Genomic DNA, 1,345 nt, shown 5'->3' on the forward strand with positions numbered 1-1,345 from the left:
AAAGGGGTGCTACAGCTACGAGTACCACCCACTTTCTCCTGCTGAGCGCAGACGAAAACGGGTAGAGTTGGAGAATTATATAATGGAAGAGGTACTGGAAACGGAACTACTGATTAAGAGTTACGTAAAAGGAGAAATTGGATAAGAGGCGGGCTAAATGCGGAAGGGAGATAATTCACTTAACTGTACAGTATGTCCAAGCGATATCGCCCCGCGCACCTACGCAGCCTCCTCAATAACAGCGCTACAATACCGGCTGCTCCTAAAATCAATCATGCATTTGATGTTGCACGACAGTTGAAAGTAGCCACTTGATGTTCCATGTGCTAGGTCATTTACTCTAGAAGCCTCAAAATCTGTTTCGATTCTCCTAAATTACTAACACTATGAGTGTGGTTCATTAACCAGGTCGCCAAATGAATAAGATGCTTAAATCAGGTAACCGTGGTAAAATATGCATAAAAACCACTAACAGCCTATTGAATCAGAGAACGGTCTAACTATCCCCAGTTGCAAGTTGGTTTTCAGAGGACAAATAAACAAAGTGCATTGTCAAATGTATTGACTATAGCTATTGACTTTGTGCTATACGAAATATTAATTCCAATTTATTTGCATGAATATTCTAAATAACATCCTTTTCCTAACTAAATAACAGGTTCTAACGCATAGTTTGACCTTTCTTAGCAAATTATCAACAATTTGAATATTGTAAGCAGGCACTATTCTAATGTGTTTTAGTTTATTTCAGCTTTGAATGTGTTTTAACACAAAAGCAAACGCTACAGAAGGCTTGCCGTCAAATCGCGCGACTAATTTTCACCAAGCCTCAGCCAATCGCATCATTCGGCGCATGAAGTAGGAACAAGCTGCTCCTTCTGATTGGCCTATGATGTTGCGCTCGGGAGCCATGAGTCAAAGTGCACCAGTAAAGAGACGGGACATATTGAACTGTAATGCTAACTAGCAAACTGGCAAACAAATAGCATTCCTGGAGGCGATCGTGCATTAGAAACAATCAAAGAAAAATGTTTCATTAACTAGAAAGCCAAATGTTACTTAGGCATTCCATTGACGTGAATATTGATGCTGCGGACATCTTGAAACCGTAACGGACCTAGTACAGGAGTTGTTATTTGGTAAAACTTGGTATTAGAAAGAAAAGCCAAGGTGAACAAAAAGGAACTGAGTTGTGTGGAGTTACCCTAAGGCAGTGTTTACCACTGCGATAGGGTTATTTGGGCAATTTCTCATCAAATTAAAACCCAGTCTTCTGTACCGTTATTAGGAGGATCGAATACTAGAGAGACCTAGGGAGATGAGGGTATAAATGTGCAAACGGGCA

The 1,345-nt window shown here is 40.4% G+C and overlaps 1 protein-coding gene across 1 annotated transcript in view; it reads left to right on the forward strand. All coding sequences in view use genetic code 11, as the record gives it.

Moving 5' to 3' along the window:
* Positions 1-633, forward strand: part of EGR_10228 (hypothetical protein) — a gene marked incomplete at both ends in the record, with an annotated part of 1,044 nt that extends 411 nt beyond the window's left edge. Inside the window, one exon of the mRNA XM_024499477.1 lies at positions 489-633. Coding sequence (XP_024346114.1) covers positions 489-633 — 145 coding nt within the window. The remainder of the gene's footprint in view (positions 1-488) is intronic.
* Between the last annotated feature and the right edge of the window lie 712 nt (positions 634-1,345).

This window comes from Echinococcus granulosus (genome assembly GCF_000524195.1).
Source record: "Echinococcus granulosus chromosome Unknown EG_S00200, whole genome shotgun sequence".
NCBI lineage: Eukaryota > Metazoa > Platyhelminthes > Cestoda > Cyclophyllidea > Taeniidae > Echinococcus > Echinococcus granulosus.